This window comes from Nuphar pumila, chromosome 11 (genome assembly GCF_984573655.1).
Source record: "Nuphar pumila chromosome 11, dmNupPumi1.hap1.1, whole genome shotgun sequence".
Classification (NCBI taxonomy): Eukaryota; Viridiplantae; Streptophyta; class Magnoliopsida; order Nymphaeales; family Nymphaeaceae; genus Nuphar; species Nuphar pumila.
In genome coordinates, this window is record NC_143259.1 from 2,535,745 (window position 1) to 2,553,356 (window position 17,612).

The window sequence follows — 17,612 nt, forward strand, 5'->3', positions numbered from 1 at the left end:
TGTTGGATCCGATAATGCCCACATTTCCGTGTTCAACTGCGGATATGGCTAGGTCTGTTGCACTGATATCCGAACCGAAACCGAACGTTCAAATCCTTTAAGAAAGGTAATATGCAACATGGGGTCCACGAATCATGGCACTATGGTAATATTTCTGTAATAACGGGGGTAGTTCTATCGTACGGCCTCTATAAATGGAGGGGCGGTTATGATCTTCGAGAAGCATAAGCCATAAACCGCTCGAGGGAACGGGAATGGCGAGCGCTCCGTGTCCGTCGTTGACGTCGATCTCCGACCTGCCGGAAAACTGCATCTCCCACATCCTTTCTCTGACGACGCCGAGGGACGTCTTCCGGTCGTCGGCCGTCTCTTCGAGCTTCCGGTCGGCCGCGGACTCCGACTACGTTTGGGAGAAGATGCTTCCGGCCGATTGCCCCGACCTGCTCTCTCGATCCGTCTCTCCCGTCGGCTTCTCCTCCAAGAAGGAACTCTTCTTCTACCTTTGCTCTTCCCCTCTCATCATCGACTCGGGCAAAAGAGTACGTCTCTCTCTCTCTCTCTCTCTCTGAGAATGGACAAATCATCACGGCCATATTCTACATTACCGATTGTCGGTTATATTCAATCTCCACCGCAAATCTCACTCGTTGGAACTATGTGTGAATTGAATATAATCAATGAATTGGTTACGTGCAATGTGACCTGATCTGCTCTGGAATCCCATGCATGACCGAGCCGGCTTAGTTAATCGGTTGGGAGGAAGAAGGAAGGAGGGCTTTGCCTTCGATTTTATTTGATGACGAAATTACCCGCGGGTTTGGTGTGAGGCTGCCCGGGAGTCTGGGTTTTGAATAAGGGTGTTTCTGTCATCTCGTTAATTGGATGGAGCCCAAACTTTTGTTCCAGGGGTAGAGGGTAGAGGTTTGAGATGTGCTGATCCTAGCCTAGACTCACTTGCTAAGTCTGTTCTTTGACTCCGATGGGGTTTTAGGTCAAACTGGGCACGGGCTCGATACCATGGGAACGACTGGCCGAGTCGACCGAGTTTCGGGTGCAAGTAAGCCGCCGACGAACCGGTGGGGCCCTTTTGGTGAATAGGGTCCAAGCTAGGGAGCATCTGGTGGGTCCCGCAAAGGTATATCTTTAGGCCTTGTTGGGAAAACGTGAGCAGTACGTGGAGGAATCTTAGGTGTCATGCGGCTCAAAGGCGATGATATATTGATATGTATCCAGCCTAAAGTGGGTTCCGATTGGGTAGAATGTAGAGTGGAATCTGGTTCGGAACGTTATTCTGTGATTTTGGGTCCGAAAATGGATGGAGAAAGACCCGAATCAGATTATGGTATGGAAAAAATCTGTTGGATCTGGATAAACGTTCAACCCAATCAGATCCGTTTTCACCCATAATCCGACCAGTCGTTTTTGTTTACACGGGCAAGCGTGCGTCTAAACGCGCCTTTTATAGAAGGTAGAAAGCAGAAAAGACGAGCGAAAAAAGATGAGAAATAATGGTCAAAAGAAAGAAAAAAAAAATGGGAGAAACGGTTGCAGCAGAATGTGGAAAAGGGGAAAAGAATGAAGGAAAATGGTAGCCGGAAAAGGAAAGACAATGTGAAAAGGAAAGGTGCCCTGGTGAAACGGATAACTCGTGAAAGAAAGGCAAAGATGGGAGAGGCAGAAAGGCGAATCAGAGACGTTACGGAAGATGACAGATTGGCCGCATAAAAAGACAAAAACGTACGAGAGTGAGGATCCCTCTTACATTAAATCCTAACCGTCTAACCAATGTTGTCGGTATCGGTATTGGTCGTGATTATATCGGTCAATACCGATACTCAAGTGAATCGTTATTTATGGGCTAAAAAATAATAAAACATTATTAGTGTCAATCATAATGAAACACGTGTTAAAACCGTTAGACCATTTGTTTGCTATCCTATTGGAAGTTTAACAATCCATTTCATCACTTCCATTTGTTTAGTAAGAAGATTTTACAATAAAATAGTCAATCCATCTTTTTCTTTTGCTTCTTCTCTTTTTCTCCAAACTAGCTAAATAAAAGATCACGTTCCTGATGGTTCTTTCTTCATCAATGGATATAGGAATTTTACTCTGGATCGGGATTATGGCAAAGTACTTTTTGATCATTTCTATCAAATATGCACCCTCATTATCAAATATGCACCCTCATTATGACTCCTTTTATGTTCATTTTCTCTGTCTACATACATTACATTATCTCTATTATTAATCTTTGATTAAACTGGAACTGCAAATTCTTAAGTTTTTTTTTCACTCATATAACTATATTGATTTAGTTCATCCATCCGAATAAAAAAAAGAATTAAATTACTTTTTTTTCCTAAAACAAGCAAAAAAAATATTTTTATATTTTATTAGGCTTACAGCGTATCAATTTTCTGTGATAAGTACCAATATTGATGCATCAGGATTAAGGGTGTCATGGGGTAGGGTTTAACTAGACCCAACTTAGACCAAACCCTATAGGGTTTGGGTACGATGACAAATAAGAAGACCTGATTAAGACCCAAGTTCGAACCTGAAGGTCCAATTAATACATGAATTTGGGTATAGTTTGTGAGATTTTATATCAGACCCGAGTCCTACCCGAGTTTCCTTTAAGACCTGTATTTTTGTTCATGTTAAAAAATAAAAAAATATTATTTTATCAGGTATGATTCGGGTCTGGCCCATGTAGTTCTTATCGGATCCAGGTATGATTTCTCTTATAGTATACCTTATTAGACTCAAGTCCGAACCTGATATCATACCCAAAAATTTAGTCCAAATCTAGTTCCACATGGGTCCGAACCAAACCAAACCCGTTAGCTAAATAGAGCGACGATCCTTGTAATTGGCCGATACTGTTTCTGAAATGAATCTTTTTAATTCGGTTAAAAATACTTCATTGTCAAGCAGAGCACGACACATGTTAAAAAAACATTAAAATAATATTAAAAATTATTTTGAGCATTTTTTTAATATTTAACCAATTCAAGTTAGTATCTTATCGATTTTCTATGTATCGGCGTATACAAAGCCCATTCAGGCTGATACCAACATTGATTCGGATGCATCAATTGGAGATGTTAGGATCAACATAGGATCCTCTGTATCATGTGTGTCAGATATATAATCGATTGTACAGGTGCAATCGATGTAATGTGTGTTGCAAACTATATAAGAAATGTTGGTTTTGGCGGTGAGTGCAGAGTTTGTCGCTGGATAGATCAAGCGGGAAGAAATGCATCATGCTGTCTGCGAGGGAGTTGTTCATTGTGTGGGGTGACGACCCACGTTACTGGAGGTGGATTCCTCTGACTGACTCGAGGTACGTTCTATATATATATCCTTTTCCTTTTTCTAGCTCTTTGATTCTTTCCCGTTTTTTCCCTGATCTTGTTGTCTTTATCCTTCTCCTGATCGCTCAAAGGAAAAAAAGCTGATTTTCATTTTCTAGTGAAAAGTTTTCCCTAGATACTTGAATTGTATGGCACTTGAGGATCTGGTCGTAAACTCTTTGTTCCAGCGACTCAGATGTCCCTCCCGTTCATTTCAAACGAAGAATGAATGATTTTGTCTTGGAAAGTCCTTGTCGGTTACTTGGCTTTGTAAATTGATGGCCTGAAAGACGATTGAGTTTAGAAAACAAGCCCTGGGAGCTTTCGGGGGACACCTGTGAAGTTGTGTATTTTTTCTCCAAAACTTAGATCCAGATAACATGATCCTGGGATGCATGATCTTGTACGACTGGCAGGTCAGCGTGATGGATGCTCTCGGATTCCATCATATATCAAACACTAACAATGAGATCCTGATATCAGGATTTTCTTGGTGAGAGAAAATCTCGTGATAAATTAAAAAAGTTTGCTTTTTTCCGAGAAAAGCTCAAGACGGTGGTGCGGGCATAAGCAAAAATTAAAAAACATATATATAAAACTTCTATAGAAACACAACTGAAGTACATCAGTAAAAAGAAAAAACAGAAATCAAAATAGGCAATCGTCTGAAAATATTGGGCTAATATTGGCTTTATGAAAAAAAAAATCTTGAAAAAACTGAAAAAGACTTTGTTGATGTGAGAGAAAGTATTCTTTTAACTTTTTCTTATTTCTGGGTGTCCTTTGTGTACATTGATTCATGCGGCCGCACTTGATCTCATGCTTTTGAATTGGAATTATTTGTCAAGGAAAGAAAGAGCAGCAACACAGGTGGTAGTAAAAGGGATCCGAAAATTAATAAACGAAGGGTTACTGTGCTACCACCATGTGCATGAAGTTAGTTTTTGTGATGGATAAAAAAGGGAGATATTGCAGAAACGTTTGTCACAAACTTTACACGAAGCAGTGGGCCATTGGGATCCGTAATCATAATGGGAAAAGCAAAACATGACATTTCAAGTATTCTACAGACAGTACAAGTGTTGTGATGAATGGCAGTGGTGCGTGGTGTTTGATCAGTGAGAGTTTCCTACTTGCAGGTTTCCGGAGGTGGCTGAGCTCTTGCAAGTGTGCTGGTTGGAGATCAGGGGCGCAATCAAAGCCTCTGAACTCTCCCCACGCACCCAGTACGCAGCATACTTCATCTTAAAGCACAACACCCATTCGTTCGGTTTTCACTCGCGCCCGGCCGAGCTTTCTCTCAGCGTGTGCGACAGCGCTCTCGTCTCCAAGCGCGAGGCCTTCATACATTCGGAGAAACGCAGCGAGACCGCGCCGGTTCCCACCCACAGACACAGGTATTATGGGTTGGGAAGAGTGCCGAGCTTCAGACCCCGCGGGCACCTCATGTCGGTGCAGCCCCCGGCGTCCGACCTGCACCCAAGGGAGGATGGTGGTGAATGGATGGAGGTTGAGATCGGGGCGTTCTCCACGGATGATGATCATGATGGTGGGAAAGTGGAGTTCAGTATGATGGAAGTGAATGGTGGTCATTGGAAGAGTGGGCTTGTGCTTGAAGGGATTGAAATTAGGCCCAAAACCAAGCCTCAAATCTAACTAACTGCTCTAGATGTGCATGCATATGTCTATCTGCTATTTCATTACCTTTGGTGCATGAAGTTCGTATAATGTTCCTTACACCCCTGGCTTTTCATTTCATTTTTTTGGGGCGTATTGAGTAGTTTACTACTACTACTACTGCTGCTGCTGCTGCTGGTAGTCTTATAATTAAACTGGTTTGCTGGTTTTTATGGAGGTTTGAAGCATACGAATTGTAAAAAATTCCATTGTTATGAATTCAAGAAAGTGCTTTCCTTTACGTCTGTTTTGGGTTACCCTTGAATTGTACCACTTCACACCAACCTTCCCACACACCACGACCATGTTCTTCAGGGCTCTGGCTTGACTAGGGCTGGTAAGCGAGCTAAACGAGACGAGCTTGAAACTTGAAATGTTCAAGCTTGGCTCAGGCTCATTCCTGTGGTGAGCCAATCTGAGTTCGAGAGCTCACAACGAGCACGAGTTAAACGATCCGAGTTGAAGCTGGCTTGTTTATAAAAAGAAAAAAAGTACATTGGTTTAGAGGGTTACAAAAACATGTAAATTATATCTAAAATATATTTCTTATTGTTCATATTCGGCTTGCCGTGCTTATTTTTACAAGTTTGAACAAGCTCTTTACGAGCGGCTCAGCTTGTTTCCCAGCCCTAGGCCGGGCCCTATTGTGCCAATAATAAGGCCCTATGGTAATTGGGTTGGGCCCCCATTGGAAAATCATTTTACCCAGACCCAAAACCAGCTTTCTGTAGATACGGGGACACCCCAGTTGACAATTAGTACATATTTTTCAATCTTTTTCGTATTTTCTGAAAATAAAATATATTTGTATATATTAAACTTATAAATGTGTAACATAAAAAAAAATTAAATACATATCCTCGTGTCCTACTTTCCATAAAAAAAACACTTATTATTCACATCCCAAGTTCAGAACTTCATATCTTATCGTGCCCATGTCGTATGCATGTGAGGTAGCTTGCTTTATTGAGCCCCGGTCTACTCATGTCTCAGGCTGCACATGGAGCCCAAAACTGGCATGCAGCTCACCCCTAACTTGAATCTAGTTAACCAGGCAGCAAGTAGAGGTGCCAGATAGGCTTGAACCCGCACGCGCCCCCCCCGGTTCAAGCCCATTAACGGGTCGGTTCATGAACCGGATCAGTTGAGAGGCTGATTCATTGAACTGGACCACTTGTAAGAAGGCCAAACCGCACTGGTCCAGTGGAACTGGCACGGTTGGGCCAGGCTTAGGCAGGCCGGTTCACGGGTTAAACCGGCCGAACCGACAGAATTGAAAAAAAATCAGAAAAATTGAAAAAAATAAAAATGGACACCATGATTTTACGTGAAAACCCCAAAAGGAAAAAACCACGTGACTAAAGTCCAAAATTTCACTATGAAAAAAAAAATACGAGTAGATTACAAATTAAAAATAAAAAAATGTAAAATTATAAATATTACAACTAAAAATAAAATTAAGACTACTTGTCTTCTTCTTCGAATGGATACGATTCACTGGACAGGTTGTTAGACGGGTTTGCGGGTTGATCCGGTCCGGTTTACAGGTTAAACGGGTTCAGGTCATAACGGGTTTTTGGGCCGGGAGGAGTGAAACCAGCATGGCCCACTACACGGTTCACGGGTTGAGCCCGGACCATTACTGTAGCTCTTGGGCCGTGCTGATCCGGGTTCCAATGGTCTGGTTAACAGGTTGAACCAGCCCATTATCCACCTCTAGCAGCAAGTTAGCCTTTTAAACAAGTATCACATTTGCATAACTCAAACCCTTTTTTTATTCCTGGAATGTGATTCCATCAATTTCATTAAAATCATATGGAGTGGTAAAGTGAATCAAGATTGATCAGCTGGATCCATTCCTTGCATGAGTAGCTTCTCTACATCTACAAACAAACAAATAAATAAATAATATGAAAAAAATGAGAATAGCTTTATGACCTTGCATTTGGCAGTATTTTTTTTTTGGATACACAAAATTATATATATTGATATCTCTTGTTAAGTGCATTTCGACTCTTCAATACATTATTATGAAGGATAAAAGGTGTACCCGAGCAAAGTGTAAAAGCAAAACAATTGAGAACAGAGAACCACCTAAAAGAGTTCTTCCTTTTACGTCCAATCAACAATTTGGGCTTGAATTATACATATACGATCATAAAAGAACATGAAGCTGGAGTGCCATATGATAGATCGGCAGATCCAGCCAATCCTTCATACTATGTTTGATTGGTGTCAGGCTTGGTGGTGTCTGATGATGATGGAACGGCGGGAACTTTATTGCCTGTTGATGCTGTCAATGACTTCGTCACAGGCCCCTGGTCTGCCACGGCTTCCTGGGAAGCTTTCTCCTTGGCTTTTTTTGCTCTCTCCAACACTTCCTCCTACATGGATCAACTCTAAAGTTTCAGTAAATTGTCCGTTGAAAACAGAGTGACCTCATATTACAAGACTGCCAGAACCCCACCGTCACAAAAGAAAAGAGAAATCAACCCTTTGAATTGTGTAGAAGGGGCCTAACTCCGAACTTAAGCATGGGCATTCTTAGGGAGACATGAGGCTGACTTGTATCTATCAGCTCAGGTCCTCCATCTTGACAAAGATCAGACACACACTTGCACCTCAACAGTCAACTGAGTTAAGATAGAAGTGCCCTCTTACATCTTGCACAACCATAATTGGGTCAGATTACGCCAATGCTCCCTAAAGTTTGGAACTTGTACCAAATCCAACAAAATCCTGAGTGGTTTCTACAATTTGCTTTCCTTTTTTTCCTAATCCAGTGTAGGAATTTAGTAAATTTTTTATTTACCAGCGTTCCATGCTAACACGTTGATGTCGATATTAGTTTGTGATTGATCGAGGAAGGTCTGAAAAGACTGAAACAGCAACTAGCTAAGAAATGCAGATCACGAAGAGAAAATAGCAAGTCCTAGGCAATCTACATGTTATTTCTGGTTAAACCCACAAAACAACAACCGAAGTTGGAATAATGTACAAACACTCTGGAATTTTCTATAATGGATTTTAGAAGAAAGCAATGTTAAGTAATTCAGTGATATGACACAAACCGACAGCAGTCAAAAACCATTATATTGCATTTCGAAAAAAGTATTTTTTAAGAATTTCCAAACACAAAAAACATAATAATATTTTCAGCAAGTGAAAACTAGATACTTCAATTTAGAGCCACATAGATTAGAAATAATTGAAAGCTTTTCTTCACAACATGCTTCAGTTCAGTTATTTAACTGGCACAAATGCCTGCAGTTCTGCATTAAGGAAACCCAATCTTATACACTAGAAGCTACCTCCTTCACAAAGCAACCATCATATAAAGATCAGCTTTATGAAATCATAGAATGGCTATTACAATCAAATGGGCCAGCCCTTTCTTCCAAAGTTAGAAGATTTCAGGAAAAGGAAAATTTTCAAAACCCTACTGCAAACCCGCTAGTTCCCAATCAGCAATCAACAAAGCATAACTGCTGGCAGAATGATTGTTAAGCTGGGCAAGAACTCCTCTACACAGCACTCATGAAATGTTAGGTTCATAGATGTTGGGGTTGGGACAGACTTGACAGTGCATCGAACATGATGCCCAGCTCTCAAGAAAAGGTTAAGACATAGGTGGTGGGAATTAGACGAGGTTGACACCCAGTACAACCAAGATACAGTTTTCGTTAGGACACACTTGCATCTAGCACTCAGGAAGTGTCATAATCCTCAAGCAATGGTTGTTGTTGTTATATATATATATAATTCATTTGTAATACCCAATAGGGGTAAAATAGTCTTTTCACCCTTTCTCGTATATTCATTTTTTAATATGTTTTTTTTGTATTTTTATTTTTATTTTTTTGTCTGTTAGGCATTGAGGGGGCCACCATATAGATGTTGGGCTCCTCCAACGGTCATAAATATGACTGTTGGGGGGGCTCCAACGCCTATATGGGAGCCCCTCCTTGGGTCCTCTCTCTTGTATAAATATGAGGTTATTCCCTTGTATTTGTATGCCTTTTTCAAATCTCAATCCAATAAATATTTCATTATAAATTTTCATGCTTGTGTAGCCTTTTTAAGCTTTCATATTGTCCCTTTGTGCAGTGCCGTAGCTATGATTCATGTGAGGGGAGGGGGGGGGGGCAAACAAGGGTGTAAAAAAATATATTTGGTGTGATAGGGGTTCAGGGGCAGCGCCCCCGAAATTTTTTTTTTTTTAGATAAAAAAATGGCTGCAATTATTAATAAAAATCTATTTCATATGGACAAATCAAACTATTTGCTGCACTCAGGGCTGGGCTACAAAAAATGGATAAAAATTTATTTCATATGGAATCAGGGCTGGGCTAGGACTGGGCTTTACAAAAAAAAATTAACTGTTTCTGGAGGCTCCTGTGCCCCCCCCCCCAGCTACGCCTCTGCCTTTGTGGATTTTTTGTTTGATTGTTGTAGTGCTTGTCCATTATTGGACTTTGTTAATGCTTGCACATTCTTGGGTTACACTTTCGCCTATTTTTTTACATGGTATCAGAGCAAGGTCTCTAGGAGAATAGATCATGTGTTGCGTCATCATGATGGTCGTCTCAAAAAACGTGCCACTAGAAGTTGTGTGGCTTGGATTCAAAAAAAGTTTTTACGCGGTATGTATCTCATATTTTTTAAAGTGTCTTTTGTATTATTTATCTCATTTATGTATCTTTATTTGTATCTCATGTATTGTGTATTTATGTATCTCATTTATGTATATGTATCTCTATTTTAAATAGTAGCTTGTTGCTAAATATGTTAAAAATGAATAGGGTTTTTTAAAGTAATTATTAAAGCTTGTGTGTAAGCCTATGTCACCGGGACTCGGCTAGCAGGGTGCCGCACCCACGTCGACGTGACTCAACGCGGGTGCGGGTGCGGCACTGGGTGTGGTCAACCCGACCCTGGGTGCGTTGACCGCACCTAGGGTCATTTTGGTCCATTTTTTGTTTTGTTTTTTATTTTGCCCTATGAAATGGGCTGCGGATGGTCCACTTTTTTTGGGTTTTTTAAAAAAAAAAATTGTCCTATGAAATGGGCTGCGGAATTTTAAAAAAAAAATCTGGGGGGGGGCGCTGCCCCCCCCCCATAAACCCGGGATACATTTTTGCCCCTGCCGCACCCCCGCACCCGAGTTTTTGTAAGTGTCGAATCCCCGCACCCATGTGACATAGGTGTAAGCATATTTTCATAAAATATTTGTTTTAATTATGCATATCATTAGGGATGGCAGTGGACCGGGGGAAAGCGGGGCCCCGCCTCGCCCCGTTTGGACCGGGGATGAAGGGTATGAAATGGGGATGGAGGCGGGGACGAAGGTTAAAATCCATCCCCGTCCGGGGGTGGAGGCAGGGATGGACGTGCACTTTACCCCACCCCGCCCCGCCCCCGCCACGAACCCCGCCACGAACCCCGCCTCATCCCCACCCGGCCACCCCAACCCTGCCCCGACCACTTTTCCCCGCAATATCCCCGCCCCGCCCCGCCTCATCCCCGTTTGAACCGGGGATGAAGGACATGAAACGGGGATGGAGGATAAAATTCATTCCCCGCCGGGGATGCAGGCGGGGGTGGAGGATAAAATCTTGAGGCGGGGCGGGGGTGGAGACCTTGTCCCCCGCCCCACTGCCATCCCTACATATCATCATAAAAAATATATTTTACAAGAATAGATAATTTTCCTTTAAAATCTTAAATATTGTGCTTTTCATATGACTAATTCCTTTGTTGTATGCATTTGGTTTTTATCGTAGTGATTATTGATAGTTTTAGGCATATGTTAAAATATGATTTTTAGGTATATTATATGAATTTTATGAGTTCCTTAAAATTTTTAGAAACTTATACGATGTACATCTTATGTCATCATGTTTTCCTTAACCCTTCGGTAATATCGTGGATATTTTTGCATATTGACATATTCATATTTTATGTGATTTCAATGGTTAACTTTAAGATGTTTTCCTCGTTATGCAAAACTAATTCTTTGAAAAACATTCTCGATTGATTATGCTTGAGAATGATCTTAGATATTTGTGTTCATCTCTATTTGACTTTTATATAGAAAATAAATCTTGCATTGGATGCTTTGAGTGCATTTTATAATGTTAACTCGTTTTTCTCTAAAAATGTGTCATAGTCATACAAAATAGATTGCATTATGAATAATGTTTGGTATAATTTCATAGCTTCTATATAACTATGAGTTATTAGATTATTTTCATGATTGATAGTAATTATGCTTACTTTTGGGATTGTAAAAAGTTCTAAAAACTTTATACGTATTATTTCCTTAATATTACATGTTTTGTTTGTCTCACAGTAGACTTTTGTTTTAAAAGACTTCTTTTTAAGACAATATGTTCTTGTCTTCTCTTTAAAAATTATTAGATATTTTTGTATGTAATGAGCCTTAGTGCATCTATTCCTTGATCAGTGAATTTATGACTTCATTTTGAAGAATTGATTATGTTAAGCATTGATTGCACTTTTTCTAAGGTTGGTCATCTACCATTATTGGATTTTTTATTTGAAATTATCTTTTCAAATCGGTTCCCTTTATGAACTCACCTATTCGAAAAATGATTTTCGTGAGTATTTATTATCTTCTTATAGCATTAATTTTGTCCATCACATATTTTTATATGATGCGTTAATTTTCTTGGCCTATTATTGTTGAATCAGAAATGTTTGTTGAGATGAGTTGTGTACACCTCGTTTTATGTTATTTTAGATTGTCAACTTGTAGTTTGACTCTAACTGACAGTTATGTGATTTTTTATTGTGAGTATATTGAATCACTTATTTGTTTGTGGCCATTGTTTTTATTATGGATGCTTTTAATTATGTGTGTCTGTAATGGATATCTAATTTTTGAAATCATAGTGTTTCGGAATATGGTTAAAATTGATATTTTTTAATTGAATTAGTGTTTTCCATTACAAGCCTTCTTACCTCGGATGTCTTCTCTTGTTTATGCCTCTTATCTAAGTGTCATTATATGTAGACAAAAGATATGTATTCACACCTTCGTGTGTGATTTTTAGCTCATTATTGACTTTGTATACTTGCTCTAGTCGTTGATACACTTGATCCTTAGTGTCATTATATGCAGACAAGAATTGTTTATTCACACTTTCGTGTGTGATTTTTAACTCTTTGTTGGCCTTATGCTCTTGTTCTAGTTGCTGATACACTAGTTTTAAGTGTCATTATATGTAGACAAGAGGTGTTTATATACACCTTCGTGTGTGTCTTTGACCTTTTAATGGCATGATATCTATGCTCTTATTCTAGTCGCTTATACACTTAATTTGTGGGGTTTGGAGGTCTAATGAGGTGATTGCTTGTACTGGACGAACAATTGCTGAGATTTGCAAAATTTCATATTTATGAAAATTTTTAAATTTATCATCTTCTGCAAATTGGTTTTGTTTTGCGTAATTAAAATCACTATAAGATGTGTGAGTTATGTTTCTAATTGATTATCATGCCCACATTGTGGTACACATAAATTTAATTAACTCATCTTTTATTAATAAAATTAGTTGTCTCTTCATTGTTGTTTCATGTGTATTGAACATGCTTTAACTATATGATGCATATATGTGTGTATTAGCATGAAGTTAATTAGACTTTTTTAATCCGTTTTGTAAAAGTTCTCTTACTCATTCAATAAACTTGTTCTTTATTTTTCATGCCTTTATGCATGTGTACTCCTTTGAGAGTGTTCATCTTGCCTTTGTGCGCATTTTTGTCTATTGAGAATCTAGTGTCTTTGAGCACATAGCTTTAGTCTTGAAGACATTTTCACATGGTGCATGATTAATGCCTCTTAAGCATTTTTATGATAAATAAAGATTTATTTACTTTATTTGTGTTCTTCCATTTATACCCTTTTATGAGTTTTGTTTGAAGTGTCTCTAATAGACACTCTTTTAAGAGATTCATATGCTTTTTGGAAGACCACCACTTCATTTAAGATAATTTTTATGCATAATTGTTTATCTTTTCTTAATAAATCATATGTCATTTAAATATATAATCAAATCTTTTTATGAACAATGTTATGATTTCTTGAAAAATAAGTTGATTATAATTTAATTTCATCTTTAAGGGATGTTCCTCTTGTCTTTCTTAATATCTAATGATTCGAAAAGTTATTACTATTTTGTTTAAACTATTTTATTTTGGCTTTACAATATATTGTTGTTAAAATTTTTTCAACTCTTGGCTAGAACATTTTTCTTGTGTACTTAGAGTATTCTTTTGGTTTGTTCTTTCTATACAAGATCTTTAAGATGTGATACCTTCGATACATCACGGAGATAACCAATGAAGGTGCTTGGAGATGATAACCAATAAAGGCGTTTTGAAAACTTATATTTGCAAGAATTTTCTGAGATGCCATAAAGATGGAGATTTCCCTTGAAGGCTTGGACTTCTTCCCAAGATTCTTTTTGTATTTCCAAACTTTCGGGATAACTTTCCCCGTCAAGTTTGAAGGGGAGTGCTTATATATATATATATATATATATATATATAATTCATTTGTAATACCCGATAGGGGTAAAATAATTTTTTCACCATTTCTTGCATATTCATTTTTTGAATATGTTTTTATTTTTATTTTTATTTTTATTTTTATTTTTTTGTCTTTTAGGCATTGAGGGGCCCACCATATAGACATTGGGACCCTCCAACGGTCATAAATATGACCGTTGGAGGGGATCCAATGCCAATATGGGAGCCCTTCCTTGGGTCCTCTCTCTTGTATAAATATGGGGTTATCCCCCTTATATTTGTATGCCTTTTTCAAGACTCAATCCAATAAATATTCCACTATATTTTTTCATGCTTGTGTAGCCTTTTTAGGCTCTCATATTGTCTCTTTGTAGACTTCTTGTTTGATTGCCGTAGTGCTTGTCCATTATTGGACTTTGCAAATGTTGGCGCATTCTTGGGTTACACTTCCGCCTATTTCCTTATAGTTGATTCATGTCATTGACCCTTGCTAGGTGTTTTTGAGGAGATAGAACAATGAAGGATGGCAAATCCTGCAATCAACTTTTCAAGTACACTTTTCAATAACATGCACCAGTATTATGTTCAGAGTTTTCCCAAATCCCAAGGCCAAGACAAGAACCTTGCTAGCTTTTTTGCCACCAGGTATTAGCAGCCATACCACACAATCAGATGTAGCCTGAGGTGCCAAACCAGACTATTTTACAATACAGTCATTCACCCGCCTCAGCATAGCTAGGGGCACGTCTATGCCTATTCAGGATTGGATGGTCAAGCAGCTAATAAGCACGTCTATAGGGATAGGTTCATTCTCAGAGACTTATAGTAGCCATATCTATAGAACCAAGGGGAGAAGAGAGTTATTGGGTTAAACACTAGTTTGGTTCTATGCTTACATATTAGGTTAGCCTACATGTGATCACATCTTTTATGCAACTTGTTTTACATTCCTATTAAGTTTTTCTTTTTCAGTCACAAAGGAAGATTAGAATGCAAGTGCCCACCACATAAACATGCACAGGGATAATCAATCATCACATGTATAACCTCAACATCTGTCTTACTACCATTAGCTATGAGTATTGAAGCTACTGATGGTTTAACAGATGTATGGCACAGAAATTGAAAATATGCCTTGTGTTGGAAATTGTATCGCCTTTGTAATGGCCTAACACTTACAATTTCTATCAATTAAACCTATTATGGAAAACAGCTCATCTTCTTGGAGAGGAGCATTTCAGTTATAAATTTTGGTCAGAACGAGAAAACTATGTTCCATCACAGATGATCTCTGTAGGCTGTGGATCAGAAAGCAGAAGTCGTGAAACAGAGAATGGATTTTATTTGCTAATCTTGCTCTGTCTTCCTAGTAAAACACTTCTGAAGTTTCCTCACTGACCAAAATTCTCCAGTGTTGGGACCAGGGTATTTGTCAATAAGGTGCTCCCAACATTTTCAGGTTTACAACTTAAAGAGAACCTTGTGTGATTGCTATCCTCTCCAAGTTATTTTAAATTTCCCTATTTCCATTTACAATTTGAAAAGATTGTCCCCATCAGATAGTCCCCTTTCACTTCTACAGGAGTTTCTTCATCATAATTCTCATTGTCGTCTTAATTACAAAAGCTGCTAACACCTAGTTTTCCATGTCAGACAAACTTTGAAAAAAATGTAGGTGACGAATCCAACAGACATTGGCTCCAATTACCAATCATATATTTTATTTCATTGCAGGCTACAGTGGAGGGAGAATAGGCTCTGATACAATATGATGAGAGCTTGCCTTTCCCTAAACGCGTGCATGCTGTAAGTGAACATGCTCAAGTTTCAACTTTTCAACATGGTTTTTGTTTCTATTTCTCTATAGGCATAATGTGTCAAAAACAATGAAGAATAATATGAGATAAAGGAAAGCACAGACCAGAACAAAACCAAAAATGATGCATGTATGAAGTCAATTATGAGATTCAGAAAAATAGAAATTGACTGAAAAAAGGGCTCTCAAAGGCAATCTTATTGAGAAAAATAGATTAATTTTAAAACTACAGAAACCCTTGGCCACTTATTTAGACTCAGAACCTTGTAAACATCCAAAGATAACTTGAATCATGATTTGTACCTGGAAATCCTGAATTTCTTTTTGCTGCTCAGCCTGCCACTGACCAATCACACTCAAGAATTCGCCGATTGTTGACCCAACCCGTTCATTAAGGGCCTCTGCAAAAGCCCTTCCAAGGAAAAAAGCATCTAGAACAGCTTTGCTATCATTTTCACCTGCACAATATCCAGAATATAATAAACAAAAAGGCAAGAGTGACTGAATAATGAGCAGCTTTTCATTGAATAGCATTTCACTGATAACTGAAGGGATCTAAGCACATATCACAATGCATTTTTTTCATTTCTCTTGTCAAAATTGATGGAATCTGTGTCACCTTGTGCCATGCACCATTACAATCAATATAGAAGGTGGATCATGTCCAAGAAACCTTGGTCAAAAAACTGTCCAAGGCACCTGGATGATGTTCATCTTCAATATGAATCAAACTCAAAGCCCATCCAAATGAGTGCCCCTCCTGTGTAGGGGCCCACAGGCCTTTGCGATGCAGTTTACCCTCTAGATTAATGGCATCGAAGGCTCCAAACTGAACAGCTAAAATCCACTCAAAACACGACATTCTGGGTGTCTTCCCAATGTTGCTCTGATGAACAGCATCCACAGTCCCAAGGAGGTTTTTTTTCAGGTTCCTTATACCTGATCTGCTCTCAGTGATATAGGAAATGCCAGTATGGCAGTAAATATGGAGCATGCTTGCATCAAGGATGGAAAAGCATAAACCTTCAACAACTTCAATGCACCAGTTTCACTTCATCGATGGCTACAAATTGATCGCCCATTATTCACTCAAAACATGATGTTCCAGATAGGCGGTAGTTTCTTTTTCCTTTTCTAGGTTGATAGGCTAACTAGGCCAAGAAAACCCCCCATCACCCACGGCACATTGGCAGGCCTTTTTGGAGGAGCTGCATATGCATGGAAGTGCTTATGCTTGGAGAGTAGTGGAATTTGGCAAAACATTTGAGGTCTCCCCTGCCCACCAAGGAGTACACCCAGCTTCGACCTTGCGGAAAGGGATGCCCCCTGTGGGTTTTGAGCCGTGGCCGTCCCATATCAGGTGTCAAGCAATGGTCTCCTCTAACCAGGAAGGCGGAGCCCTAGCCGGCAGGATACACAACCATAATATTCTGCTTAGAAAAAGGTAAACTAAATTGATGAAGCTCCCGTTGGAAACGCACAATGAAACTGTAACAGCATTCCGTAGTTATCCAATAAACTATATTGCATCAATAAAGCAAGAGCATAGCATGGAAATAGTCAAGCCGGATTGTTTTCAAGCAAACAAGAAGAGGCAGAGAGATTGGATGAAGGAATGCACAAGACAAGCAACCAACTTGAACTTTACGCATACATGGATCGAAAACAACAGGTACCCACATGAAATTAGTTGGGCAGATTTGCAGATTTTGCATTTTTTAATTGAGCACATGGACTTTCTAGCCTTTAACCAAAACTAATTAACTAAAAAAATTGTTGGTGTGACCAATAAAAACCATACAAGAGCGGTTTTGGATTTGTTGGTGGCATGTGAATCGAACTGAACAGATTATTCTGAAACACAGGGAGCGAATGGATAGAGAAAGAAAAGGAGGGGCTAGAGTACCGGAGTTGGGCGGCGGTGGGCTACTGCTGCTGCATTGGATTGTCATCCTTGTTGGTGTTGCAGTTCTGGGAATTGGGGTTCGGAGGAAGCATCGAGGGAGAGATGGTGGGTGGGTTGTTGGTAAGAAGCGGGAGGGAGGAGGCGGGAGAAGGCAGTGGCAGCCCGAAATCGTTCCCATTTTTTGCGTCGCTCTCTCTCCTGCCCAAGCAAATAGGAGACCAGATCCAGTAATCGGACTACCACCCAAGACAAAACTCGCGGCCCCTTACCCGCCACGCTGCGCATTTGGCGCTATAAA

The 17,612-nt window shown here is 39.4% G+C and overlaps 1 protein-coding gene and 1 pseudogene across 2 annotated transcripts; one reads left to right on the top strand and one right to left on the bottom strand.

The window, feature by feature from the left end:
* Positions 1–254: 254 nt before the first annotated feature.
* On the top strand, positions 255–5,165 carry LOC149821613 (putative F-box protein PP2-B12 pseudogene; annotated as a pseudogene). The gene is made up of 3 exons (XR_016426146.1): positions 255–539; positions 3,234–3,352; positions 4,502–5,165. The product of XR_016426146.1 is annotated as a putative F-box protein PP2-B12 pseudogene (transcript).
* A 1,783-nt stretch (positions 5,166–6,948) lies between these two features.
* LOC149821614 (uncharacterized) lies at positions 6,949–17,528 on the bottom strand. The gene is made up of 3 exons (XM_089980721.1): positions 17,315–17,528; positions 15,712–15,866; positions 6,949–7,423 (listed from the first exon to the last, which is right to left on the bottom strand). The coding sequence occupies exons 1-3, from the start codon at positions 17,490–17,492 to the stop codon at positions 7,259–7,261; spliced, it is 498 nt and encodes a 165-aa protein (XP_089836847.1). The 5' UTR covers positions 17,493–17,528; the 3' UTR covers positions 6,949–7,258.
* Positions 17,529–17,612: the final 84 nt, after the last annotated feature.

What these genes read in the sequence shown, in the direction of transcription:
- LOC149821614 (XM_089980721.1), bottom strand. Translation starts at nt 17,492, where the DNA reads ATGGGAACGATTTCGGGCTGCCACTGCCTTCTCCCGCCTCCTCCCTCC. An exon ending in CCCACCGCCGCCCAACTCCG is followed by an intron (nt 15,867 to 17,314) that starts GTACTCTAGCCC and finishes GATATTGTGCAG; the next exon opens with GTGAAAATGATAGCAAAGCT. An exon ending in AAGAAATTCAGGATTTCCAG is followed by an intron (nt 7,424 to 15,711) that starts GTACAAATCATG and finishes TGATCCATGTAG; the next exon opens with GAGGAAGTGTTGGAGAGAGC.